General features: G+C 41.4%; 1 protein-coding gene across 3 annotated transcripts in view; it reads right to left on the bottom strand.

Moving 5' to 3' along the window:
* CPVL (carboxypeptidase vitellogenic like) overlaps positions 1–27221 on the bottom strand; it is a 124818-nt gene that overhangs the window by 18311 nt on the left and 79286 nt on the right. For all 3 annotated transcript variants that reach the window (XM_045864509.3, XM_064575110.1, XM_045864510.3), the window contains one exon: positions 12187–12369. In XM_045864509.3, the coding sequence (XP_045720465.1) occupies positions 12187–12369 (183 nt within the window). The remainder of the gene's footprint in view (positions 1–12186; positions 12370–27221) is intronic.

The following is a 27221-nucleotide window of genomic DNA, read 5'->3' as shown; positions in this document are numbered from 1 at the left end:
TAAGTTACTTTCCTGCATTAAATATTGTTTTAACTTCATCTCATCGCTTCTCAACTAGCTGAATGCAAAAATCCCATTTGTTGCTCTTTGCTTACTCTGACTTTGCCAATGCAACCAAGAACTTGATGAAGACCTTTCTGGAACTGTTAGTTCCTTCAGAAATAGTTCAGAATGCTCCCTAAGCTGTTTAAAATTCTAAAAAAAAAAAAAAAGTCAGCAGGAAATCCAAGAGAGGCAGGTGGCCAGCTCTTTGTCATTCCCTCTGTGGATTATCCGTGGAAACGTTCAAATCTCAGCCTGACCTTCCTTTGTACTCCAAGGACTGTAGTTATTCCTTTCTCCATTTTATAGTTGTGTGCAGTCAGAGAAACAAAACAAAGGGAATGTTAGTTTCAGGAAAGCACAGTTAGGAAGCTGGGGTTGTTACTGCTTTCTGTCTGCACACCACGCTTTCCCTGTCCTCCTCCCTCTTGTAAGCACTCTGCTTTCCTTTAGGAAACAGACTTTTCTGTGTGGACTGGATGTGCTGCCAAATATACTGGCCCCCCCCACCGCTCCACCCCCACCTCTGTCACCACCACCACATGCACCCCACAGGCAGACATGCAGCTCAGTCTGGCCAACTAGAGTGCTCCATCCCTTTCCACCCCACTATCCTCACATGTACTGAGAGGCACAGTGGCGCAGGGGAAAGATCGAGATTTGGGTTGTCAGATCTCAGATACGACTACTATCTGAAACCTGAAGCAAGTAGCTCAGGTGAAACTTCTCTTTCCCCATTTATAAATTAGTAAGTATAGGGGCGCCTGGGTGGCTCAGTCGGTTAAGCGGCTGCCTTCGGCTCAGGTCGTGATCCTGGAGTGCCGGGATCGAGCCCCGCATCGGGCTCCCTGCTCAGCGGGGAGCCTGCTTCTCCCTCTCCCTCTGCCTGCCTCTCTGCCTACTTGTTCTCTCTCTCTGTCAAATAAATAAATAAAATCTTAAAAAATAAATAAATAAATAAATAAATTAGTAAGTATAATCACATAATTGACAGGGGAGCTATTAGTATTCCATAACATTGTGGATAAAAAGTGCGTGGCAGGCCTGAGGGCTGACACATGCTGAAGAATTGGTACAGCCATCGTTAGCATGGGCCGTCCCGACACCCTCCTCGCTCAGGGTCTAAAGAACCAGGCGCAGCCCACAGCCAGTGAGTGGCAAAACTGAAATTCACACCAGGTGTGTCTAGCTCCAGAGTCTACACTCCTTTCCTGACACCAGACTGCCTTCCATTGGTCAGGACTCTGCAAAACAGTCAAGTTTTGAGGGTGGTGGGCTCCTTGCCTTTGGTTTCTGCGTACATAACCCCTAGCGGAAGGTCTGATTCCTGTTGGAAACTCAGGGAGAAGCCTTTGAGGAGAGTGTGGCAGACCACCAGCCTGATGTCAGGGGCAAGGTGTAATCATGGCTCAGGGCTTGTGCTTTAGGAGGCTGGAGGTGCTTCCTGCAGCTGCTCAAGGAGAGTACTGAATGACACCTGCATGCCAGGCTCTCCCTGTGGATACTCAGCTTTCAAGTTCGTGTGGCTTCACAGTAAACACCATTTCTCAAACAGCAATTGGTCCTCACAGCTTGGGCATTCCAAAGCTTATTCTCCCAACCTCTGTTCCAGGAGCTCAGAGTCAAGCATCATGAAGGTGGACTCAGACAGTACGTAGAGAACCTTCTTCCAATAAAGCTCCTACCAGGACTCCCTACTTCCCAGGATTCCCTTCCCTGACCTCTGTCCATCGTGAATTCATCTTATTGCTGCCATTTTAAACTTCCGAAGACCAGCTTTGAAAATGTGCATAAACACCCTCCATGGTGACAAACACTGTATGCCTTCATTTATACAAGATACTTAGAGCAGTCAAGTTCATAGAGATAGAAAGTAGAACGAGTAGAATGGTGGTTACTAAGGACTGGAGTGGGGGAACACTGCTAGTGTTCAATGGCCATAGGTTCAGTTTAGGAGATGAAAAGAGCTATGGAGATGGACGGCAGTGATGGTGCCCCAATATTAGGAATGTATTTAAAGCCACTGAATGACACACTTCAGAAGGGTTAAGATTGGGGTGCCTGGCTGGCTCAGTTGGTAGAACATTCTACTCTTGATCTCAGGGTTGTGAGTTCAAGCCCCACGTTGGACATGGAGCCTACTTTATTATTTTTTTTTAAAGATTTATTTATTTATGTATTTGACAGAGAGAGAGAGAGGCAGCGAGAGAGGGAACACAAGCAGGGGGAGTGGGAGAGGGAGAAGCAGGCCTTCTGCCGAGCAGGGAACCCCGATGCGGGGCTCGATCCCAGGACCCTGGGATCACGACCCAAGCCGAAGGCAGACGCTTAACGACTGAGCCACCCAGGCGCCCCTGGAGCCTACTTTAAAAAATTAATTAATTAAATTTAGAAAATGGTTAAGATGATAACTTTTATGTTATATGTATTTCACAGAAAAACATTGGGGAAAAAAACCGTTCAATGGCCTGCCTCCCACTGCTTAAACAATGGAGCACTCACCCTTTGCCTACCATCGAGGGCCATGACCCTTCCCAGTCTCTCTCCTGGCTTTTATTCTCTGGGCTCCAGACTGGAAACCAGCAGGCTGTGCGTTCTGCTGGTGCTCTGCTCTTCAGGCTCCCGCTGTGAGGCTCTGCTCACCACATTTCCTCTGTCCATTTTAGCTAATTTCAGCATCTGTTCTTTTATTAATATCAGAAGTTCCCAGATAAAGCCATAACTTCTTAACTTTGGATGAACCTGGCCTCACCGCCTACTAAGCTCTAGTACCTTTTAAAAACCCCGATACTCTGTCTGTCTATAGGAAGTGGGTGCACCCCTGTGACTTCACAGCTAACATTAGATGTGAAATACATGATCTCTCAGGCCTGCCTGAATGGTGGCAGAGATGTATGCAGACTCCAGTTATTACTGTACTAGCATGTGCCTCATTCCAGAGGTGTGCACCCTTGTGAAACAGAAAACCACTGGGCCAGAAGCCAGGAATCTGGAATCTACTCGCAGCTCAGTCCTGAAATGGGTAAGAGACTTTGGGACAGTCACTTAACCTCTGGGCTCCATTTTTCCCACCTGGAAAATGAGATCTAAAATTTGTTCCAGCTGTAAAATACTATCTAGCTGAGATAATCCATCCTGTAATTATTAAATAACCTGAATTGATATTGATAATGAACACATAAAATAAAAATAACAATGACTCAAACTGCAATCAGGAAAAATTGGAAATTCTGCAAAACTCGTGTTAGCAGGAACTACGCCCAATAAGATTTGATAAGAATGAAAAACGGACTAATGACTCAAACTTTTCTTTCAATACGTGGAAAATAATTACTCTCAATAAAATATTTTCAGTGAAATAAAGATGGGAAAGTTTGAAATGGCTTCAATGCTTTCTTCAGAAAGTTTAGCTTCACGAAGTCTATTTTAGAAAGATGTCCTTAAAGAAATTCATCAGTGTGATTCCGATTAAAATTTTATATTTCTAACTGTGGAGTCCAAACCTCCTTGGAGTCGAAATAACAATTCAGTAGTGTAAAAAGAAAATATCCTGTATTTCAAAAGCAGTGGCAGAATCAAAACAGATCGTGAACAGTAACTGCAACTTCAAGAGAAGGGCAGAGAAAGACCCCAAAAGGAACAGCAGGGTGACCCTGACAGTGTTGGCCCTGCTTATCACCAGCCAGAGAGGTGGAGCATGAGACCTTTGATCTGCATCATAATGTATTAAGCCAATACACCCACCCACACACACACCCCCCAACACACAGGTCACTCTTCTATTCTATATTGCTTGCTAACTGAGCCCTTCTGGGCATTAATGAAAAAGAGATATTTCAGACCTTTCTTAGATATCTTACAGATAACTCAGTCCCAACCCTGCATTTTACAGATGAGCAAACTGAGTAAAGGCCACTGCCCCAGATGACGTAATAAGGCAGTGTCTAATTCTTAGAATGGTATAGATACCAAAGGCACGTGGCCTTCTAGGCCAGAACCAGCCAGAGGCAACAACACGCAGCCCTCCTTCTCTGCCCGATCTCACAGGCTGGCTGGAGCTGGCTTTGGTTTTCCCAAGGCATCGCCTGACAGGGAACATATAGACAGAATGGCTCCCTCTCTCTACCCTGTTGCTCCCCAGGGAGGAGCAGGGAGGGGGCAGGCCTGTTGTCCTTCTTTTAAATGGACACTTGAGGTAACCATCCAGAGACGGGTCTACTTTGGTTTCGATTTTTAAATTAAGAGCTGTGGAGTTTGGCAGAGAGTGAGCTTTCTTTTTTGGCAGACACATTCACATGCTTCTGTTCTGTGTGTCTAATGCTGAAAAGCAAGTCCATGGCTAAGGCCCGCTTTTTTCATTATCAGACGCTTGACATTTGCACAGGATCCTCAATCCGAGGCTCACAGAGAATGCCTTTGTTAGCACCGGGGCTCTTTTCCCTCCTTAATTCCCGCCCCCCCCATCTCCACACGCCACCCTCAACCCTATGCTGAGGCATAAGCGGGCAGGAGCTCTGCCAACATTTTAAAATCACCTACATAAAATGCAGATCCCTTGCCGTGTGGTAAAACACTCCCTATCACAAACACATGTGGGCCTTGCTTCTTTTGTTACCGTTTTTTGGCAGCCGGAGGAGGGCCATTTCATCTCTCAATGTGTTTTGCACTCACAAGAAGAGTCGGCGGGCTCAGTGTGGTATTTGTCGCAAGTTTCGGAGTGGCGGCCCATCCCTTTCCCCACCTCCGTAGCACGTGCTGTCCTGCCACCACAGGCTGGCTTCCCGAGCTAGAGGTGCTATGCACCGAGCCCAGCAGGACACAGGTGCGGGGCCAGGCACTGGAGCGGTTCACAAGGCTGGTCTGGAGGACATAAAGTAACAGGTGGCAGAAACAGCCATCAAGCATCTGCGCCTGATGGGACTGTCAGCATAAAGCCGTGCATCAGACGGGGGACAAGTGACCTGTCCATCGCTCCCTGACAGCTCAACATTCACGTTAATAGCCTTCTATTAACCTTATATTAGCCTTAATAGCCTAAATATTACTATTTAAACGTCCCTTAAGGGTGGATTTTCAATCATTTTCCCTGATTTTGACTATTTATAATTTTCCTTTTATTATATAATTTTTATATGTGAATCAGGGGAATAATAACAAACATTTACTATGATAAGGTACTGCTCTCTGCTAATTAACTTGTTGAATTCCCTCAATAATCCTATAAGGATATCAAAGACTGCTGTTCTTTAATTTTTTTTTAAAGATTTCATTATTTGAGGGGGGCTGGACAGAGATAGCGAAAGAGAGCACAAGAAGGGAGGAGAGGGAGAAGCAGGCTCTCCACTGAGCAGGGAGCCCGACACGGGGCTCGATCCCAGGCCGCTGGGATCATGACCTGAGCCGAAGACAGAGGCTTGACTGACTGAGCCACCCAGGCACCCCTAGACTGTTGTTCTTAAACAACGGACATTTATTTCTTACAGTTCTGGAGCTGAGACAAAGTGCTGGCCAATTTGGTTTCTGGTAGGAGCTCTATTCTGGCTTGTTGATGCCTGTTTTTTTGCTGTGTTTTCCCACAACAGAGAGAGGGAGAGCAGGTCAGCTCTCTGGTGTCTCTTCTAAGGACACTAACCCCTGCCCTTATGACCTCATTTAATTTCAACTACTTCCTTATAGGTCCTATCTCCAAATATAGTCACATCGTAGGTGAGGTCTTCAACATATGAATTAGGAGAGACACAGTTTAGTCCATAGCAGGTAGGTATTATGATCCCTATGTTTTAGAGCACTGTGCTCTAATAGATTGCTGGAGGTAACTTCAGAACCTCACGAATATTGCTAAGTATCTCCTTTATATTGCACCTAAGGAAAGCTTAGCAAGTATCTTTCAAACACATGAAAAAATTACCTAAAGGAGTTTTTTCCTGCATGTTTCCCTTCTATTCAGCTAACATTCCCTATCTTACTGGCAATTAAGTATCAGAAATAATATGACAGACATTGGCAAACGCACTAGGGGAACAAAACGCATAAATTTTGAATCCCCATCCTATCACTGGATGATACAGGATTGTTCACCTTTTCGGAGTCTGTTTCCTCGTATGTAAAATTTGCACAGATGTTCTGATGATATCCATGAGGTACTGATCACAACGTCCAGCACATTTGCTCAAGAAGCAAAGCTATTTTTTCATTACTGAACGTAAATATTGGTAGGTGAGCCTGCCCTTATAACTCCTGTCTTTTATTGGCATACCTTCTGTTCGTTCCTCTCTTTTGTTATTTTGCACACAAAAAAATTATAGTGTCTTTTAACAGATCTATTTAAAAAGTTGATATAGATCAGAACTATTGAAACTCGTATTTGTTAGAAATTAATAACTAGCTATGGTGAGCACCGTGAATTGTGTGAGACTGTTGAATCACAGACCTGTACCTCTGAAACAAATAATACATTATATGTTAAAAAAAAAAAAAAAAGAAGAAGAAGAAGAAGATAGCAGGAAGGGAAAAATGAATGGGGGGACATCGGAGGGGGAGATGAACCATGAGAGACTATGGACTCTGAGAAACAAACTGAGGGTTCTAGAGTGGAGAGGGATGGGGGGATGGGTTAGCCTGGTGATGGGTATTAAATAGGGCACATACTGAATGGAGCACTGGGTGTTATACGCAAACAATGAATCATGGAACATTACATCAAAAACTAATGATGTAATGTATGGTGATTAACATAACATAATAAAAAAAAGTGGATAAGTAAAAAAAAGATTAAAAAAAGAAATTAATAACTAGCAATAGCAACAACAACAAAAGAAAACAACCTGAAATGGTCAACAGGAGGAGAATTGTTAAAAAAATTAATTACGTCCAATCAATGGAATATTACTTAAAGATAAATGAAGAATCTATACTGTAACTTTGAAAATATCATGTGAAAAGAACAGAGCAACAAGTACCACTTCCTGTCTTGGCAAAGAAACTTGTTGCTCTCAATCCTCCTGCTAAAAAACAAACAAACAACAAAACTAGAAAAGCTGGACAAAATACAGAACACACCCATTTGAAAGTCATGGTGACCTATCAAGGCAGCCAGGACGTGAGGAGTGTATTAGTTTCCTATTGTTGCTGTAACAAATTACCACTTATTCAATGCCTTTATAACAACATATGTTTCTTATCTTATAATTCTGGAGGTTAGAAGTCTGAAATGGTCTTACTGGACTAAAATCAAGGTGTTGGCTGAGTTTCTTCTGGAGGTTCTAGAGGGTAATCTGTTGCTTTGCCTTTTTTAGTTTCTAGAGGCTGCCTGAACTCCTTGGCTCATGGTCGCTTTTGCTATTTTCAAGGTCAGCAGTGTAGCATCCTCAAATCTCTGATTCTGACTCATCAGTCTCCCACATCCACTTATTATTATTATTATTTTTTTAAGTAAGCTCTACCCCCAACGTGGGGCTCAAACTCATGACACCAAGATCGAGAGTTGCATGCTCTACTGACTAAGCCAGCCAGGCGCCCCCTCCCTCATTCACTTATAAAGACCTTTGTAATGATACTGAATAATCCAGAATAATTTCCCCATCTCTGTGTCAGAGGATTGGCAACCTTATTTCCATATGTAGCCTTAATTCCTTCTTCCATATGACATAACATACTCACAGATTCCAGAGATTAGGAGAGGGGCCTCTTTGGGGAACCATTATTCTGCTTACCACAAGGAGCTATGTTTACAAAGTAAAGGAGGGGGCAAAAAGCTGAGTCTGACTTTCTGTGGTCCTTTCCCCATCAAAGCAATAGTTGATTCAGCGGCCAGCTGGCTACAAAACCTTTATTAAAATGATAGTTAAGAGCCCAGAAACCTGAACAGAGCTGTGGGGGGACAAAAATTGGTGTTCATGGCCTGCCTAAGAGTACTGACCCTGGTTAACACTACAGATGTCAATGTAGGACCATGGAAATAGACAGGCTAAAATACGGATTTAAATACAATCATTTCCAGACGTGATAGAAGTGCTTGACCCCTATTCTAACTGCTTGACAGAAGCAAAGTAAAATCTCTTTGAACGAAAGCATCATCAGCAAATAACTCAAACTATCTCTGTAAGTTTACCTTCATAATGTCTGACATTCCATTGAAAACTTGTAGACATATCAAAGGATCAAGTTACCATAAAAAAACACAACAGAATCAGGCTGATGGGTGAGGCAAATCTAAGAGTTATCAGTGATGTCAAATAAATCAGGCATCAAAATAAATGTGATGAATGTGTTTGAGAAAACAGGCGACAAGATGAGGAATAGATAATAATCTGAGAGTTGAGATTTATAAAAAAAGATTGAAACTGAAATTCCAGAACTATAAAAAAATAATTACTGCAATTAAAAAATAAATGGGCTAAACAACATATACGGAATAGTAGTAGGGAAGAATAGAAAATTAGAAGAGAAAATAGAAAATATCAAAACTGAAGAATGGAAAGTAGAAAGAACAGAAATAAAGCTATACAGGATGAAATGAAAAAGTCTAACATTTGCATAATTAGGTCCTAGACCGAGAGGAAAGAGAGAACAGAGCATAAGCAGTATTTGAAAGGATAATGATTGAGAATCTTCCAAAAATGACAAAAGACATCAAGTCTTAGTTTCAAAAAGCTTAAGAAACCCAAGCATAATATGCATATGTATTTAAAATCACAGCTACGTACACACAGTCAAATCTTTTGAAAACCCAAAACTGAGAAAATCTTAAAAGTAGTCAGGTGGAGGGGGGCGCCTGGGTGGCTCAATCATTCAGCGTCTGCCTTGGGCTCAGGTCATGATCCCAGGGTCCTGGGGTTGGGCTCCCTGCTCCGCGGGAAGCCTCCTTCTCCCTCTCCCACTCCCCCTGCTTGTGTTCCTTCTCTCACTGTGTCTCTCTCTGTCAAATAAATAAATAAAATCTTAAAAAAAAAAAAAAGTAGTCAGGTGGGGGAAGAAATCACCTCCAAAGCAACAGCAGTAAAACGGACAGCTGGCCTCTGATCAGAAGTGATGCAAGTCAGGGGACAACAGAATAGTATCTTTTATGTGCTGAAAGACAGTAACTGCCTAGCTAAACTTCAGTTCCATGAAAAAGGTACTTCTCAACTAAAGGCAACACAAAGACATTTTCAGACGAACAAAAACAAACTGTTGCCAACACAACTTTACTAAAATAAATAATGGATTTTTTTTAAGCAAAAAATAATAATAATTCCAGTCAGAAGCATGGAAATGGGAAAGCGGCTGAAGGGGTACGAATGGGTCAATTTGTGGGTAAGTCACAGTGACATGGGTAAGTCATGGCTGTGTAACATGATGCAGGTAACGTTTTGTGGTGTTTGAACTGTGTGCAGAATTTTTTGTTTTGTTTTTAATGATAACACAAAACCAGGAGAGTTGGTAAGGAAGATCTAAGGTTCTTGCATTTATTTGGAAAGTGGTAAAATTCTAATTTATATTAGGATTAAGTAAGTCCAGAATTTATATTTTACCCTTAAGTATAATCATTAAACAAGATTAGATGATGTATAGCATAACAAGCTTCTAGAGGGGAAAAAACCCAAAAATGATATAAAACATTTGAGTAATATAAAAGGATGCAATAAAGAAAAGAGAAATACAAATAAGTAAGATGAGTAGGAAACAAACAGTAAAGCAGTAGATTTAAACATAATATATCAGTAATTACACTAAATGTAAATGGACTATTCCATTTAAAAAAATATTGTCAGGCTCTATTAAAGAAATATAAAACCCAATTATATGCTACTTAAAAGAGATACATCTTAAATATAAGGATACAGAAAGATTGAAAACAAAGAGCTGAAAAAGATGTCTCATGTAAACATTAATCAAAAGGAAGTTGGCATTGTTATACTACTATCAACAAAACAGACTTTAGGGCAAGAAACATTACTAGACTTAAAAAGGGACACTTTATAAGAATAATGTTGATTTAATTTACCAGGAAAGTATAACAATTCTATGGCTGTATGCACTTAATGACAAAATAAATAAAGTAAAAATGTATGTAAAAGGAGAATAGGAAAATCATATTAATTATATATATAATATTCATATTATATTATATTGTAGCACATATTACATATAGTATCATTTATATATTAGAATACTGTACAGTGATGAAAATGAAGTAACAACTGCTACATTCAAGAGAGTAAATAAATCTCATGAACATAAAGTCAAGCAAAAATGTCCCGAAGAGTACATACAAAATGTGTCCATTTATAAAAATTCAAAACTAGCAAAGGTAACCTTGGATATTAGAACTCAGGATAGTGGTTACCTTGGGAAGAAGGGGGAATAGTGACTACGGTGGGGACATTAGTTCTATTCTATTTCTTTATTTAGGTGATGGTTACATGGGTATCTTTGCTCGGTGAAAATTCATTTACTTGTAATTTGTGATTTGTGAATTTTTCTATATTATATTATAACTCAACAAATAAGTTTATTTTTAGAAAGGAATGAAGCAGAATCAATCTTATATAACTGTTAAAATTATGTAAAATTTATGTAACATTGTGCACATAGGAATTAATTAAAATTAATTAATCCGACAATTTCAGATGTCAAAATGTTGACTTTTTCTTTTCTCTTAAAAAAAAATATTTAAATTACTATATATATATATAACTTGTGTTATTTAAAAACAGAAAATAAATACCAAAAATGAAGTCCAGAATATCTTCTGCAAATGGAGAGCCTCCACTTGTCCAGGGATTCCAATCTTTTGGAATCAATCTCAGAGTTAATCAATTATTGTGATTTCTCAAGTCAATACCCAACCCAAAACTGCCCATGCTCCAGTATACAGAAGACCCAGGGCAGACACTGCGCTCACCGTCTCCTCTCCAGATCTCTCTGCAGGTCAACAGACACCCCTCTCTCCGTCCTTCCCCAGCCTCATTTTCAGACCTCACATGCGTCCTGCCAGAACTGTTTCTGCTCTGACTCATTTACTTTGCTGTGGCACTGTTTTTTAATTCTTTGGTATAATTTATCTCAATTTAGAAACTATAATGTTTTAAGTTTTCCAACATAGAGTTTCCTTTTCCTTGAGCCCAGAACTATGTCTCTCAGCTGTTTCCTTTGTTCAAGGTTATTAATGTTGCACAATATTTAAATTTCGTATATGTTATTAAATGGTTAGAATGATGGGTGGGGGTGGGGGGGACGGAAGGGTACCTTCATACATTAGACTACCCATAATTTCTGCTTGATCTATCATTTCTTCTAACATAAGTGAGTAATGCAGATCACAACTCAGTGACCCTTATGAAATTTGTTGTGAACTCTCATTTACTTTTCCAAAGCAAAGTACTTTCAAGGTAGTATGCCTCTGAGATTAATTTTTATTTGGAGCATGGATTTGCCTAATGAAAAGCTCGAGCATTGGAAAGCTGTAATTCCAAATACTCAAAACTACAGAACTAAGGTCCCAATGTTGCCTCCAATAAAAAAATTGCAGGAAAAAAAAAAATTCAGGTCCAGAAGACTTAAATTTCTCCTCTTGACTAACTAAGCAAAAGCATTCTCAATTTCTCCAAGAACTTTCTGGAGGTAAACAGTGTAATCATGTAATCACCAACAAAGCCTTCCTGACCCTTGAGGAGCTGAGACCTGCAGATTGGAAGCACAGTGGACAGGCTTGGCCAGGAGCAACGTCTGACCCCTGAAGTGGAGGTCACACTAGAGGCATCAGATGGACAGATTTTGTCCTGGGGCTTCATGTGTGAGCCCCAAATGTGAGCACAGATTTGCCAGGAGAGATTACACTGAATCTAACTCATGTCATTTGTTCAAGCTCCCCTTTGTCCCCAAATAGACTAACCTTCTCATTAATGATTTGCCTTTTTGGGCTGAGTATTACCTTTTTGAGTGTCACCTTATCTCCTGAACAATATCTAAACTTTTGACTTGTTTCACATGAAGCACTATGTACTTTAATGAACTCAGACACTCTGCTCTGTGGAAAGTAGGGCCACAGAAGACACACTTTGACCCGGCGTAGGCCAGTCATGACTTACTGGTGTTCAGCCTTTCGTTTCAATCCCACCATCCCCTTCCCCACAACCTACAGGTCCCAAAGTGTCTCCATACCTGATAGAAGTCATCCACCTGCCGCACATAACCAGCCACTTCGTTATCGGATTTAAAGACCTTCCAAACTTTTCTTTCTGCCTGCTTGTATTTCTGGGACCCCTTCCACTTCATGGCCATCAGAGAGCGCTCAGTCAGGGAAGCTGCCACAATGATGTCCAGTTGGCCATTGTAGATCAGAACCTGAAACAAAACTGAGCTGTGGGCAAATGCGGGATTCAGCAGGTAAAGTCGGGTAATCTATCTAGGTATAGATAGTGTGTGCACGAGAGAAAAGGTAATGGGAAGTTTTCTGATACTGTGCTCAAGGGAGGCCAGCCCAGCAGGTAAGTGGGGTCATTTTCTTCTAGTTGGCCACACACACCAACAACCTGAAATCAACACAAGCCTTGGCTCAGCCATTGCAATTCTTCCAGAAGTTCGAACCTTCATAGGAATCTGCATAAAGCCTTCTCTCAGTTACAAAAGCATTTGTGTTGTATTATCCAGTGATAACTCTTCGATGTACAGCTATGTTCAAGAAGAGGACTGTGGTTACATTTTACTGGAACGAGGAACACTACACCATTGGATTTGTGTGAAGACTGCATTTCATTAACTCAGCTTTCAGGCTGGTGAGCTGAGCATTCTCTCAGGAGCTGCTAATCCATACTGCTCTCCCCTCCAACACTGATTTTTACAGTGGCATCTATAATTTTATGAGGCAGATGGATAGAAGCAGGTGCCTCAGATTTGTTTCTTGTTGGAGGCAACTCTGTTTGCCATGCCACTTACAAGGACTCCTTTTCTTAGATGTGATAGCCACTTGTCAACAATGAGGAATGTCTCTTCTTCCTAGAGTACAATTTTTATTTTTTTTGCTAAGATGGTGGATATTAGAGGAGAAACAACTCCGAAGCAACTCCTGTCTTTTCTCCAAAAACAATAAAACAATATTCAACTGGCTTGGGAAAGAATTCAGATAATACCCAGTGCTGATGAAGTGTAAAACAGTGCTACTCTTCAGGAAAGCAATGATCCGTTTTTAACAAAAAGATTTGAAAATGCTGAGACTCTCTGTCCCAATAACCCCAGTTTGTGGAATGAATTCTATGAAAATAAGCCCCCCAAATATATATATATATAAATATATATATATAATCATATTCATTGGGTGTTATAATGAAAAACTGAAACACAGTCTAAAAGTTCCATAATTAGTGAAGGGGTTAAATAAACTGTGGTACAGAAATTCTATGGGATAGTGCAAAACCATTTAAAATGTTCCACTGAACCACGTAGCAATGTGGAAAATACTTCTCACATACTGTTAAGTATGAAAGCTGAAAGTCAAATATATATCACAATCATGAGTGTAGAAAGTAGGCATACATGTTTACATATATGGAATACAACTTTAAAAAACATGAAAACAGTTGGTTAACTTAGGTGGTACAAATCTGAATAATATTCTCCTTTGTTTTCCACTCTTTTTAGGTTATTTTTATGCAACTAACACGATATTAATTCTCGTAAGGCATCGTCACTCAACCCCCAACAAAGAGGTTTTCCTCAACTCCATGCTACCTTTGATCTACTTGGAAGTTCTGGTTTCGCTCAAGTGAAGACCTTTGGTTGAATCCTCAAATTGGATATAAAATGTTTCACTACATATGTTTCCATCTCTGCCTTCCTGGTGTAGGCTTCTTAAAAGGCTTGCACATAATTAAACAAGCCCAGGACTTTTACACACTCCAAATCCTCAAGCAGCAGTGGGCCAGGATTCAGCCTAAGATGAAAGAGCCCTGGGCCTCTGCGACCGGAGCCTGGGATCTTTTATGTTACCCCATCACCATCACCACCTCCGCTCTCCTAAGCAGAAACCCAAAGGGAAAACTCCTGATCGATTTAAAGCCTCTTTAAAAAACTCAATTCAACTCTAGCAATAAAAATTTGCATTGTTTATACAAAGAAATTGCCTCAAAGACCTTGGGTACTTATGGCCCATGCAAAACTCCTACAGCTGTTTTGCCAACAGTATGGAAACAATTACCCATGATCTGTACCAGTGAACAAGGCTTAAATCGTCCACCAATTGAGGAAGGCCTGATTAACAAAGATAATCATCTATAAAGTAATTCTTCTTATAGAATTCCATGAAAAGATGCTGATTAACTAGCAAATATGAAAGTACATCTGGTTGTTTTCCACTCTGTGGCCACTAAATGAAGCTCACATCTTTCTGAGTGTCTCTTGTAGCTACCTTACTATCATCAGTATATTTTGAAATTGATTTGAATTTTTTATCTTTCAGGGATGCAAATCCACAGGGTAAGGCAAAAACAGCCTTATTTGTACAGTAGTAGAGTACATGTTCGTTGGACTGAATTGAAATGAAGTCCATCCCTGAGCTGTGCCCCTTGTTATTCAAGACTCATCACAAACAAGAGCACTAACTCTCTGGAACGAGGCAGTGAAGGGCTGAACTGCATAATTTTGTGCATGTGATGTGTAGAAGGCCTACTTCTGGCTGCAAATGGAAATCTTCTTAAAGCAAGGAACACATTTTTAACTTCTAAAGGGCACGTAAGTCAGATGCAAAAAAAAAGAAAGAAAGAAAGAAAAGAAATCAGATTAATGATCAAGCGAGGTGATTTCAAAGCTGGCATTTAAGGCTGCCAGCATTAAATATAAGAATTCCAGAGCTTTTATTTTTATCTAAATGTCACATTTACTCTCATCAGCCCTGACAGGAATATCTCAGTTGCCTTTAGGGCTGGGTGAGTGGGAAGAGAGATCCCAGGATCCAGTGACAGTGAGCCGAGGAGTCAGGAGGGTGGAGCTTAGGGGTGGGTGGTCCCGAATCCAGGTCCTGGTAGTCAGAGAGGTTCCAGGACAAAGCCTAAGCCCTGAGGAGCTGGCCAGTTACGAAGGATCTGCATATATTTCCTCCACTTCTTCCTGGTGGGGTGACCAGCTGCCCCAGTCAGCCTGGCCTGAGGAGTTTCCCAGGAGGCAGGGCTTTCAGGCTAACCCTGGGACAGTCTGGGGCAAACCTCTCCCTGAGGCTTGCTGGTATTTTAGGCAACAAGATCTAAAGACAGAGAGGAGGAGACAGAAATGAATGCAGCTTTCAGCTACCCTTGTCTTCTCAGTAAGGATTTAACAAAACAAGGCAGAAGGGAAAGACTGGTTGGATGGAGGTGGTTTGTAGTGACAACACCAGGCAGCCCCCCGAAACCCCCAGTTTCCTCACTTTCCTTCCTGGACAGCTGTGAAGCCTCAATTAAACAGCAAAGGCACTCCCTTTAGGGATTTTTTTTTTCCTTTTACTACTTGGAGGTCTGACTGGTTAGCTTGGTGAAATTGATGGTTTTGTGAAGACATGGAAAAATAACATTAAAAAATCAATGAAGACCATGATTCCACTGTTTGTACTCTATAACATTTTCAAAAAAATGCTTCAAACTTGGGAAAAGAATACATCAAAATACTAACAGTTAAGGTAGCTAAAATATGGATGATTTGTTTTGACTTGACTGTTTTCTAGGGGTTTTTTGGGGAGAGGTAAATGTAATTAGGATATTTTTATAATGAGAAAATAGTAAAATAATAACACTAAGAGGTTGGGAACCTTGGTTGGCAAAAGGTGGGTCTTTACTGAGGAATAATTTGTATTAACTCAAATATTACCAGCTGTCGATTTTCATGACAACTAGGTAAAAATAGCCTAACTAGTTTGTTTGTAGATGATCTTAAAAGCCCATTCCAGAATTCAAGCATTTATTAGAAATGGTAGGAGGTGACTGGATTACAAGCATTGTTTGTTTGTTTGGTCAAAAGGCAGAGGTGAGAAAAGCATTTTTGTTATTTACCTTCCCAAGTGCTTTCTTGTACATATGGCTTTATTCTCGGACTGCTTCACGAGGTCAGGACGAGAGGAATTACAACGTCTGCCTCTACTTAACGGTTAAGGAAATTGGGACTCAGCGAGGTGCCAGAATGTTTCTGAGATCCCAGACTTCCAAACTCCTACCTAGAACTCCTTAAGAAAAAGAGCTAAATTCCTTCAAACCAACAGACATTTCCTGACGCCCCACAGCTAAATGTTTAGTGCTACCAAAAGCCTCCGGGAACGGAGGGTTGGTTGAGTAGGAGACACAGTTCACATCTCTGGTTCAGAAACAACCTCGGTCTGTTCGTCCAACTCTGGTGACATCTCTCAGTCATTTCTCACTGTGGCTCTCTGGACAAGGATGTGTACAAGACCGTTATTCAGCTGGTGACAGATGCCTCACTTCTGTGGTAGGGAGTGCCCCTGATGAAGCAGCTGTAGTATATACAGCATTGGCTCCCCGAGGACCGGGCTCTCCTAGCGCTTGTTCTGCCTGCAGCCTTGCGCAGGGCCTGGCCTCCCGTGAATGGTATTGACACTTACTGGGTAAAATCAGTTGCACTTTCTAAAAGTTTTCTGTAATGCTATATGTTGATCATCGATTGCTTTGGCCTGCCTAGGTCCACTCTCCCTTCCCCTGATAACAGGACTCCCACACCCTCAATGGATCCAGCCTTAGTGGAGGCTGTCAATCGCAATATCCTGCCTCCTCCGTGCACGGGATGAGCATCTGTCCTAAGCTAGGGCACTCAAATGCTCTTTTCATAAAATCTGAACTGTGGGCAGAGGGACATAGGGTTCCCTGATGATTCTGCCCATTAGCTTTCCTACCTGGATCCCCAGAATTTTTCTTGGTCCCAATCTTTCCTCACTCCGGGTCTTCAATCTTTCTGTGAATTCTGTGACCTATCACGTCTTCTGATCAATTCCTTTTATGCTTTGAGTAAGCCCAGTTGTTTCTGTTGCTGAAAGCATGAAATCCAAACTCCTATACCAGTGAATGGACCTGTTGTCACCCAGGACCCAGCATGCAGTAACTGGGAACCCCTGGACATGTGGCTTAGCCTCCACGGGCTGTGTTCCCTTTTCTGGACATGAAGATGGGAAGACCTACATCTCATTGTAGTGAGAGTAAATGAGATACTGTGCACAGAGTTGCTAGCATGGTGCCTGAAGCAAATTAGGAGTTTGGTGCGTGTTAGATCCTCCTCCTTCTCAAGTAGGTTGATGACTGGAAAATGACTTGGAAGACTCAATAAAGCCCTTCTTCTAAAATAAGCCTTCAGAATATGCAGATGGTACTTTCGTGTCAAATACTCAGTTGCCAATCTCACTCTTCCAGAAAAGGCCTATAGTAGGGGGAAATCCAGCCAGGATAAACCTGAACTCCATCTATTCAAACACCTGAAATAACATGCCTTTCACTACTAATTTTACACACGTTGGGCACGGTATCTCAGCAATCTTTTCTTGGTAGTCAGAGCCATAAGTTTATAAATTACTCCTGTGATGGAACTTTTAGTTTTGAAGCCTGGGATTCAAGATTGCAAGGAATTTCCCCATACTTAACTGACAGAAAAGTAGGGTAAAGAGTATCGCTTTTAAAAGGACATTTTCTGAATCACAGCAGAATGGTCTCATTCTTCCTCTGCTGGAAGAACTGTACTAAGCATTGTACATCCATGATTTCACAACACCCCCAAAAGGCTGGTGTTATTTATCCCATTTTAGGGGCAAGGAGACAAAGGTAGAGGGAAATGAGGCAACTGGTGGTAGAGAGTCAAGCTCCGATCTGCTTGAGTCCAAAGTGTGTGCTTCTAACCCCTCTTCTGCATGGCCTCACTGTCTAAATCACTGCCCCCCAAAGGAACACGTCGAACAGGTACTTTATTCCATACTTGCAATTCCACAGGCAAGAAGCATGGAATGAAGGATGGATGTTTATAGCGGACAGCACAGTCTGTGGCCACGTTTGAATCCTAACTCTGCCACTTACTAGCAAGATGATCTTAAGTTACTCAATCTGTCTAGAGCTCCATTTCCTCATCTGTAAAATGGGTGGAAGAGAAGCGTCTATGACAGAGGGTCCCGGGGGGGATGACATAACATAATCACGTAAAGCTCTCTGCATTCTGGGCACATAGTAAATGCTCAGTGAATGCTACTAGCTATTATTATTATCAACACATCTGAAGAGCTCAACATAGCTATTCAAATAGCTCCACAATTTCCAAGCAAGATGTTACCTGTGAATTACAATTGTGATTTAGGTCATAGTAAGAGTTATAATTCCAGTACAACTGCACTAGCTCATTGGTTTGACAAAACAAACAGCAGAGGCTCATAAGAATAGTCTGATGCGTGCAGACGGAAGGCCTGAGCTCCAGCCCCCCAGCCCCAGCTCAGCGTCCCGAGGCCGGGGCTTACTGAGTGACCTTGGGTATGTCATTGACTCGCTCTGAGCCTTACTTAATCTCCTCCGTGAAGTGGACTATTTACATTCTGGGATTGTAGGGAGGGCAGGATGGGAGGTGAGATGCAAAAGTATCCTGTAACCTGAAGAGCAGGATTTTATCAATATCGTGGTTACTTTTGATCAAGAAAAATCTGAAAAGTCCATTTCTGTAGTGGAATGCAGAGGTTTTAAATTGGCTGCTCAAGGCCTGAGTTCAGCTTGCAGATAGATGCTCACGTGGTCTACATGGTGTTGCTGCTGCTTTTCCAATTAGATGCTGGCACTGAACTACTGGGAGATCTGACCAAGCCTTGCCTGGATTTCCACTCACCCACAGTGAGCTAACCCCAGGCAGTGTCTGTCCCCCTCAGGCCAGCCCCACCCCTTCCTCGGTGTCCCCCCTGACAGAGATGCAAGGGCACCTGTCATCGACTCAGTGCTTATGCTATTGTTTGTCTTAGAAGAGGAAAATATTTCTCTGTATCTGTCTTTGTCATCGGTAAAAAAGAAAGATCAACAGTTCTCAATCCAACTCTATTCATTTATTTCCTTTCCTTCCTGGATCCACAGGCAGCTGAATTTCACTTCCATTGAAAAATGGAAGGGAAGTGGCCTTTTGTCTGAGTTGGAGGAAAGAGTACATGCTCACTTATATATGGAGTGTGTTTTGTTTGCTGGCTTGTTTAATCTGCTCCTGGGAAATCTCTACTTATTCAATAGCAAATATTCATGGAGAGCCTGAGGACTAGACACCCAGGGAACAGATATGAAAAGGTGTGACCCCTATCCTCCTAACACTCCAGACTTTTTTTTAACTTTCCAAAATTCTTCTAATAATTAGAAGAGGAGAGGAACATTTACTCTTTCATCTCTAAGTTCTCCTAAAAGAGGGGTCAACGAAAAAGTCAGTTCCACTTAAATCTTTCTAAAATCTAGGCATTTTAACATTTTAAACCAGAAACTTTTCAGGTTCTAGATATATATACATCAGTTTTTTTTCATGGATTTAACTCTCTCAGCAAGAAAACCTCTCCCTAGTAAAGACCTGATGAACAGAATCAGATGATAATTAACCTTATTTTACACAATGCACACCTCTGAAGGGTAAATATTTTCCAGGCAGATATAAAGCAACCAACCATTACCCAAGACAGCCACAGACCAGTTTACCTGCAGACTCACCTGAAAATACCCCGCCCCTCCCCAAAGTCAGATTCTGACTTCAAGTAATTTAGGGGGTCGCACATGATACTCAAAGGGGAAAAAAGACATCTGTGCTTTTCATGGTGGCTGTACAACTGAATACTTGAAAGAAAGGATTTAGGGCAGAAAGGTGTATGAGTCTGATTTCAATATATTTTCACTGTCACCAGTAGAAAAGCATAAGACTGAAAATAAATCATGTGAGGGCCACTTACTGATCTAAACCTTAGGTTTTTGTTTTTTTTTAAACTAAACCTTAGCTTTTTTTTTTTTTTTTTTAAAACCCAAACTGAAACACACGTGTTACCAACAGAACACAAAGCTTTTCTCTCAGCTTCCCCCACTACTCCTCTACTTATTAGGAAAATTACTGAAATGCTGCCAAAGGGGGCTCTGGTCTCTCAGTACGACAGGAAAGCAAACTGCTTTTGCGAGGAGTCTGGATTTTTGTTGTTGCATTTTTTAGATGAGAGATTTATGCTTATATTTGGCCCATTTACAATCCATCATAATACTTTGCAGACAAAGTTATGCTCTTTTCCCAATGATCTAGTGACCTTAATCTCTAACATTTTGTGGTTTCCTGTTTGGGGAAATGATTGAACAGCAGCCTACACTATTCCAGGCTGCACAGTGGTCCCAGTTGGCCGCTATCTGTCTTAGTTTTGAATGTTCTCCTGTGCACTAATCAAAAGAAAATTTTTTTCTTTTAAAAAAGAAGCTTTCCCTACAGATGCTAAATCAATGAAACTCCCACAAAGCAGCCCTCCACACTTCCTCTTCTGGCTGCCTTACTTATCATTCTTCTATTACAAACCCCAATGTAGCCGGGAGTTCTTTCTGCCTGAGGCAATTAGCATGACCCACCGGTGCCTTTCTCCTGAACAGAAGAGAATTAACTTCACTAATATCCACTTCAACCTAGGGCAATTCCCGAGGGTTTCCCAAAAGCTCGACTGCAAAAGAGAAACTGAATTTCAGCTGTGGAGGATAATGTTCCAGAAGGTTGGCGACTGCAGGCAGAGCTATTATCCTTTCACGGACAATGCCTCAGTCCCAGTTGCCCATTGTTTGCACTTTTGGCCCTGCTTCTTCCTGGTGAGTCTGCAGGGAGACAGGGCTGTAATGCAGGAAGCCGGAGTCCTCAGGGCCTGCCTAGAGAAGGCTGGTGGGAAAATAACACAACCACTGAATGAAACAGTAGTCACTTCTGCAACCAAGCTGTTCTTCAAAAGGGACATATTCTGCTTTCAAGTTTAAGGAGAAGGGAAGACAAAGAAAGAGGGAAAATGAACTTAGAATAAACACCCCCATGTGCCTGCCATTCCCCCACCAGCTGGTTATGCCAAGATGAGTAAAGAAAAACGAAAGTGGAGAAACAAGTTGGAGTGAGCATCCAGCGATTATACAAATAATGTCTTTTGGCCAAAGAAAATTATTCCTGCTTACTTGCAACTTAACTCTAAATAATTCAGTTGCTTTTAGAGGGGAACAAGAAGCAAAGCCAACTTGAAAAGGATCCAGTAAGCCATCACTGCAACCCAAGGCTCTTTGAAAGAAAATTTAACTACTAGAAATTTAACTAAAATAGCACACTTAAAATTACTTCTAATAATGACCCAGAATAATATATTTCCTCCAGTTGGAATAGAAAAGTCATAGGGGCCCACTCGAGGGGAGTTTTTGCTTGGCTTCTTGTTTCAGGGCCTGCCCTCAGAGCCCTTTTCTGATTCCCTAACCTCTTAAGAGTCTCCTCTGACCCTCCTCACAATAACTGGACTTAAGGAACTGAAATTGCCCCAGGAGCAGGCCTGCCATTTCCCAGGCGAGTCTCTCCAGAGAGGAACTGTCCTCCCTGGTTCTCAGAATGCCAGCTTTAAGGTCACACCAAGGGTCATCTCCAAAGACTGTCTCATGCTTGCCAATGTTGTTACTCTACTGAAAGGGAGGCCAGGGAGCCAATTCTTTCCTTTCCCACATTATTAAATGAACTTCATTAGTGAGTATACATTTGCACTCAACCCATCCAACAAGAAACAGCCCCATGGAAGAAATAAAAAATACTGTAATTTATAATCATTAAGTCTACAGGTATTGACCTGTACTAATCAATATAGTAGCCACCAGCCACATGGGCCTAGTGAGCACTTGGAACATGGCTAGTCCAAACTGAGATGTGCTATCAGTCTAAGATTCACACTGGATTTTGATGACTTCCTACAAAGAAAAGAATGTAAAATATCTCAATAATTTCTTAATATTGATGGCATGTAGATATAATATTTTGGGTATACTGGGTTAACGAAAATGTTATTAAAATTAATTTCACCTGTTTATATATTTTTAATGTTCCTTCTGGAAAATTTTAAACCACATATGTGGCTTGTATTATATTTCTCTTGGACATCAGCCACGTATACCTTGGGTTTGGTAGATCCTGCAAAGAAAATCTGTCCCTTTGTCAACAGTTGCCAAATGATAGACACAACTTCCAAGGACAGCCACTCCGAAAGGAGCAATCTGCAGTTCACTGAGCCAGACTCAGGAAACTGGAAAACAGTCCATGTGCAGGAGTGGGAGTTGTCCCTACAGTCTCAGTTATTCTGGTAATAGATAGGAGCTGTAGAAAACCCTTTGCCATCAAGTATCCTTCCAGCTGCCCACTCCTCGACATCCCTGTCACTCAAGTTCAAAAATAAAGAGCTTTGCTATAGATCTGAGTGGGTCCACCAAGGATTCTGAGAGGGGAAAAAAAGGGAAGTGGAGGCCCTGACACTGTGCAGTGTTACTGGGGCTTGCCCTCCCTTCTGCGCGGGAAGGGCAAGGAAATGACCTCCCTGCTGAAGCTATCTCAAGGATCAACAGAGAGCAGGTGGTCTGCCATAGGAGAAATGCCCAACAACCTCAACAGGCATCAATTTAGAAGTGCTCAGAAGGGGTGCCTGGGTGGCTCAGTGGCTCAGGTCATGATCCCAGGGTCCTGGGATCGAGCCCCACATCGGGCTCCCTGCTCAGCGGGAAGCCTGCTTCTCCCTCTCCCACTCCCCCTGCTTGTGTTCCCTCTCTCACTGTGTCTCTCTCTGTCAAATAAATAAATAAAATCTTAAAAAAAAAAAAAAAAAGAAAGTGCTCAGAAGGTCCCAAAGGAACACAAACAGTGGAAAGGGAGGCCCTCCACTACCCTGTGAGTAGAGCACTCAGCAAGGTACAGTCCACTCTGGATTCTGGCTGGCCTTTGACACAGGTCAACCCGTCAGCTTTCTCTTCTCCCTTGACAAACTTCCCTTCCAGCCTGAGAAAGTTCTAGTTCTCTGCAAATGAGGATTACTTTGCCTTTTATATTAGAAGACTAAGAGTAATTAGGGACTCATCCAAGGAACCAGAAAAGCCACTTCTAAAAGTCTAATTCGCCTGTTTTCTTCAGTCCCCAGGTGAGCAGCAAAGTTAGTGAAAAGTTTCCAACCAGGCTGATGTCCTCATGAGAGAAGACATGTACCTGGTCATACAGCTCCCTTGTCCTTACCAAATTAAAAAAATAAATAAATAAAGTCTCACTGATGCTCTGTGCTCTTTATGTTTTCACCTACACAGAGAAACCTGGTATCAGTTACATGCAAGATTCTCTTCCCCATACTCTCAATAGTGATATTCCATCAAAGCCACTCCAGGAGCTTGCAATTAGTTTGGGGTTTTTTTTGGTTTGTTTTTTTTCTCCCAAAAACATAACTCCCCCTTGTTTGGTAAGTAAAGCACTTTTTGCCTATTTTTTCCAGAGAATAAGCTCAAAAGGATTGTGCAAATCACTGTAATAAATATGAGGACTCTGAAGAGGATGAAGAAACAGACATGAATATTCAGAGTGAACGGAGCCCAGGGAGATAAAGGAGAGTCAAGACACAAGAGGTCAGGGGTGCCTGCCCTGCTCTTCTTTCAAAAAGCCTGGTTGAAGTTTCCAGTTTTCATCCAGTCACATGTTACTCAGCACAGGAACCCTGTAGACTGGTATCCAGTGACAAGACATGGGAGTTGCTCATAATAATCAAGTTGACGGCACAGATTGACCCATGGCAGGGGTGTGACTGGGCAACTTCCACAGAGCAGGGCAGGCCAATCCAGTGACGCCACGGCTCTGGAAGAGCCCCAGGGGCTGTAACTGTGGTTTCCTCAGGCAGCGGCAAGCGTGTGAACATTGCCTCCCCTTTTGGACTGATAGACCAGGTCAACTGCCACTGAATTAAGTCATACTCAGATGGAAGAAGAAGAAACTCTAGTGGAAAAAGCACTAAACCTGGAGTCAGATTCTGTGGCCAATGGGCTCAAATGATGATGGCGAAGGTTAGAAAAACCAAAACACTGGCTTTGGGCATTCTGGCTCCATCCTAGCTAAATATGTGACTCTATATTTGATCTCTATACATAGAGATCAAATAGGCGCCCAGTGCCAATCCATCTATTAAAATTTGTAGACCTTTTTTCTTGTAATTTTCTTTTTTTAAAATTAAAAAAATTTAAGACTTTACTATTTTCCTCCCACTCCCCAGAGGATGGTGGTGGGCACACCCTGGTTTCCCACAGTCCAGTGTTTCATAACATTTGTGTCAGTGTTTGGCACCTTCTCCTATCATACTATGGCGTGAGGATGAAAGATGGAGAAACTACTGCAGTGCGGTGATGGTTATTGCACAAGAGACACTCCCCACTGGATCTGGAAAGGACTACTCTCTCCACTCTTTCCCTATTTATCTTTTCAACGTAAACTCAACTGATATAATTGCCTGTATTCATAGCAGTTGGCATTCATAGCAACTGGATTTAAATATGCATTTCTCAGCATATTGATTTTGAGATCCATGGAGTCTACCTGGCAAATGGTATGGCCATTTATTATCTTTCTCCTCATACCACCCTCACCCTGCCATATTTGGGTGACTCTGGATTAAATTCTACACTTCCTGTTGCCATAAATCACAAACGTACCTTCTAATGTTTTGAGCACCACACGACAACAAAATAAAGCCCTTGCAAAACGATGACGGTGGTCCCCAAGCAAAGCAACTGAAAACAAACCAATTCACACAGAATATATTTTCAAACAGCTTAAAGAAATAAGTAAGAGAAAATAAAAATATGTGTTGGTTCTCATTCAAACCTTTCATCCCAATGCAAATTTAAAGGACAAACAAGAAAAGGTGTCAGAAGCATGGCAGGTTTGGGTGAAATCAAAGTCTGTTTCATAATTTATGGGTATTCTCTTTCCCCTTTCTTCATCGAAATGCTTAAAAATTAAAGAAGCCCAGTTGAAGTCAGTTCATAAAAAAAATGAATGCCACTCTTGTTTGTGCTTGGATTATAACTGAAACAGGTAAAATGAATTCATAAGGAAGTCTGCAATAGAAATTCGTTTTCAGATCTATGCTACTTTTATTTACCTATAAAGTGGCGGTTGCTTTTCTATAGACTATGATTGCATAAAACAAATGTCCCAGGATTAGCTTCCCTCTCTTTAGTTAGGCTTCACTGGGAGCTACTTTCTCCTCCCACAAGTTTTTCATAGAATGGCCCTGACATCCCTTCATTGTCTTCAAAGGGCTTGTAAGGGAGGGAGTATCCAGTGATCACGTCAGCTTAGAGTCAACAAAGCCAGACTCTTCCCATCGTGCTTTGATGGAAGCTTAGAGTCCACCTAAAAAGTTGAAGAATCAGACCTATTTAAGCATTCCAAGTTTTCTTGTATGCTAGAAATTGTCATTTGTCAAATCTCGTTTCCTGGCCATGATTGCCATTTTACCATCAGAAGATGTCATTAAGGAAAATGCCACAAGCAATTAGAATGACCACGAAAATGAGTTAGATTTACTAGAAATATTTACCTTTCAAACTTCTAAGTCACATTCATTAATCAGGAACTGCCCATTTCTAAAGGAAGATCTTCTGATAGCCTGGGATAAGTAAAGAGAACTCTAAACGACCTGGGTGTTAAGATTTTGCTCTGGTGGTAAAGCTGAGAAACATTAAGATCCTGAATTTTGAAGATGCAATTAGCTGAAATTTAATGAGCTGCAGAATGAGAAATGACAGGGAAAGGTAACTTTATATTTACAATTTCCTGACAAGATGAACTTTTAAACACCACAAACTAAGCCCTACCCTAGGACAATTCAACCTTTAAAAGTATAAGCACGTGGAGGTAGGATCTGGCATTTGGAGATGGTACCTCCTGAATTTGCAGTGGCCTTCCAAACAACTTAGCAACAGAAGCAACTTCAAATCCAAGGACAAGGCTTTGCTTTTGATCCAAATGGCCTTTAGGTATATATAGAACTGTAGCTCCTGTTGGTTGAAATAATGGTTTCACACAGGAAATACACACACACACACACACACACTCACATTCTCTCTCTCATGTACACTTATATAGCTCATATATTTTTGGGAAGGCAAGAACTATAACGATAGAGAAAGGGAGGTTAAAAACATATTCAAAAAATTTTTTTAACAAGAATCATCACAAGAACAGTGTAACTTCTTTATCAGAAAGGACTAAAGGACCAGGGCATGAAGCATTACAAAGAACAGGCTATTCAAAGCCAATAGCTCTTATGGAGCAAGGGGTGCATTTCCTAGATTTTAGAGAGACCCTTTCCACTCCCTACATTTTATTATTTTAAAAGTCAAGATACATCTTATAATCAATGTATGAGAGTGTATTTGTTTTTGTTTTTAAAAAATGCTGCTTAAAGAGAAAGGAACATAATACACGTAATCAATGGTAATCAGACTGGTGAATTACCTGCAGTTACTAAAATCAAATCTGAGTTTATTGTAAAGACAGCTGTGGTATAAATGAACAAACCTCCTGTCTTTTTTCTGTCATTCTGTCCTTTTTCTCCCTCCTTTCCTTCCACATTTATTCACACTACTGTGTGGTAGGCGTTATACCAGGCAACTAAATCAGAACCTTTGGTGGAGTGGGCGATGATTAGGTTTGGGGTTTTTTTTTTGTTTTTTGTTTTTTTTTTTAGGCTCCCCAGGTGCTTCTAAAGCCAAAGGAGCAATGTATACTATAGCCAGAGTGGAAGTGCAGTTTCAGAATGGTAGGAGAAGGGCAAATTAAAGGAAGTAAAATGTATTAGGCAACATCTATTCTCTATCAAGCCTTTTGACATTATTTTATTTTTCCCATGACAATTAATTCTTTTTTTAAATAAGATTTTATTTATTTATTTATTTGACAGAGAGAGAGAGAGTGCACATCAGCGGGGGGAGAGGCAGAGGGAGAGTGAGAAGCAGGCTCCCCACTCAGCAGGGAGCCAGATATGGGGCTTGATCCCAGGACCCTGGGATCATGACCTGAGCCGAAGGCAGATGCTTAACCAACTGAGCCACCCTCGCACCCCCACCCCCACCGTGACAATTCTTTCATCATTAAAGTTTACTGAATGCCTACTACGTGTCAGACACTGTGCTAGGTGCCCTGCACAGAGTGGTGAATAAGAAGGTAAC

This window comes from Mirounga angustirostris, unplaced genomic scaffold (genome assembly GCF_029215605.1).
Source record: "Mirounga angustirostris isolate CCGP_5_RB_7025 unplaced genomic scaffold, mMirAng1.0.hap1 SCAF_12, whole genome shotgun sequence".
Classification (NCBI taxonomy): Eukaryota; Metazoa; Chordata; class Mammalia; order Carnivora; family Phocidae; genus Mirounga; species Mirounga angustirostris.
The sequence above is the reverse complement of the archived record's forward strand: the minus strand, read 5'-3'. Positions and strand labels throughout refer to the sequence as shown.